Here is a 1576-nt window from a genome sequence, read left to right as displayed (position 1 = left end):
CGCTGCAGAAAACGGTCACTTGGAAATCATGGAGTTTCTTATCTCGAGACAAGCGAACATGAACTGCAAAACATTACTCGGATGGACTCCACTCCATTTCGCGGCCAAATCTGGAGATCTCGATATTGTTAAAGAACTTGTTGCCAACAATGCGGATGTTAATTCACTCACACATAAAAATCAAACCGCTTGTTATATCGCTGCCGAACATGGAAAAGCAGACGTTTCCAAGTATCTCATTGCAAACGGAGCATCAATAAGTCAAGAAGATGACAAAAAATTTACAATATTACATTTTGAAGCTATCAATGGACACCTTGACATTGTTGGGTGTCTCACAAAAAGTAATGCCAATGTTAACTGTCAAAATATTGATGGCTTTACCCCACTTCATTTTGCAGTGCAAAATAACCACTTAAAAGTTGTCGAGTTTCTAATGGCAAGCAAAGCTGAGATTAACGCAATTTCGAATAAAATGGTGATTCCACTTCACATCGCAGCGGAAAATGGAAGCGTGGAAATGATAAATATTTAAGTGACAAATGGGGTTCGGGTCAATTGTAAAAATAATCTTCTATGGACATCGGCTCATTTTGCAGCAACATATGGACATTTGGAAGGTCTCAAAGAATTGATTGCTAACGGAGCCAATCCTCAATTATGTGACGTGAAAGGACAGACCCCATTGCACATGGCGGTCACAAATTGTCGTACAGAAGTTGTGAAATATTTGATCACATTTCCAGATCTTATAGATCGTGGAGATATCGAAGGTTGGACTTCGCTCCATTTTGCGGCGAGCAATGGCCATAAGCTAATATTGGAAGAATTGATTGTCGGTGGAGCCAACAGAAACTCGACTACAAAAAAAGGAATGACACTTCTCCACCTTGCTGCAGAAAATGGTCATTCCGAATCAGTTAAATATTTGATAGAGGAAAGTGAAATGGCGCATTGCAGAAATGGTGAGGGATGGACGCCGATGCACGTAAAGAACGGTCATATGAACGTTATTCGACAATTAATCGACAATAAAGTGGATTTGGAAGAGAAAACAAATACTGGAGATACACCACTGCACATTGCAGCCAAATTCGGAAAAGTAGAAGTAGTTGAATTTATATTTGCGCACTCGGCGCTAGTCGATAGCAAAAACTATAACAACGAATCTCCATTGCGCATCGCAGTAAAACATAACCAATTATACACCGCTATGGAACTAGCAGCAAGGTCTGTTGACATGAATGCTGATTTAGGAGAGGGTCAAACTCTCTTGCACGTTGCTGTCCGAAACGGCTCAACAGACGTTTTGAAATGGTTGATTTCAGCAGGTGCCAATCATCGTTTAACCTATCATAGAAGGACTCCTCTGGAGCATGCAATCTTCTACAAGCACATAGATGTCGTGAAAGAATTGCTTGCCCTCGAGACAAACACGAATTTTGAACATCTCGCTCAATTCGCTAGATCCTGTCGTGGAATTGAAATTGCTGATTCAAAATATCAGCGTCACCCAAAAAATAAGAACTCATGTTTTTGCTGGGAATTCAAATATTTTTGTAATAAAAAAAATTAA

At 39.9% G+C, this 1576-nt stretch overlaps 1 protein-coding gene across 1 annotated transcript; it reads left to right on the top strand.

Annotated features, from left to right (window-relative positions):
* Window positions 1-534: 534 nt before the first annotated feature.
* On the top strand, window positions 535-1576 carry LOC129774346 (ankyrin repeat and protein kinase domain-containing protein 1-like). Its single transcript, XM_055778065.1, has one exon. It carries the CDS (start codon window positions 692-694, stop codon window positions 1574-1576), a length of 885 nt encoding a protein of 294 aa, XP_055634040.1. The 5' UTR covers window positions 535-691.

This window comes from Toxorhynchites rutilus, chromosome 3, assembly GCF_029784135.1.
Source record: "Toxorhynchites rutilus septentrionalis strain SRP chromosome 3, ASM2978413v1, whole genome shotgun sequence".
In the NCBI taxonomy this organism is placed as follows: Eukaryota; Metazoa; Arthropoda; class Insecta; order Diptera; family Culicidae; genus Toxorhynchites; species Toxorhynchites rutilus.
This window is presented reverse-complemented; position numbering and strand designations above follow the sequence as displayed.

Coding starts and splice junctions, on each gene's coding strand:
- LOC129774346 (XM_055778065.1), top strand. CDS start 692: ATGGCGGTCACAAATTGTCGTACAGAAGTTGTGAAATATTTGATCACA.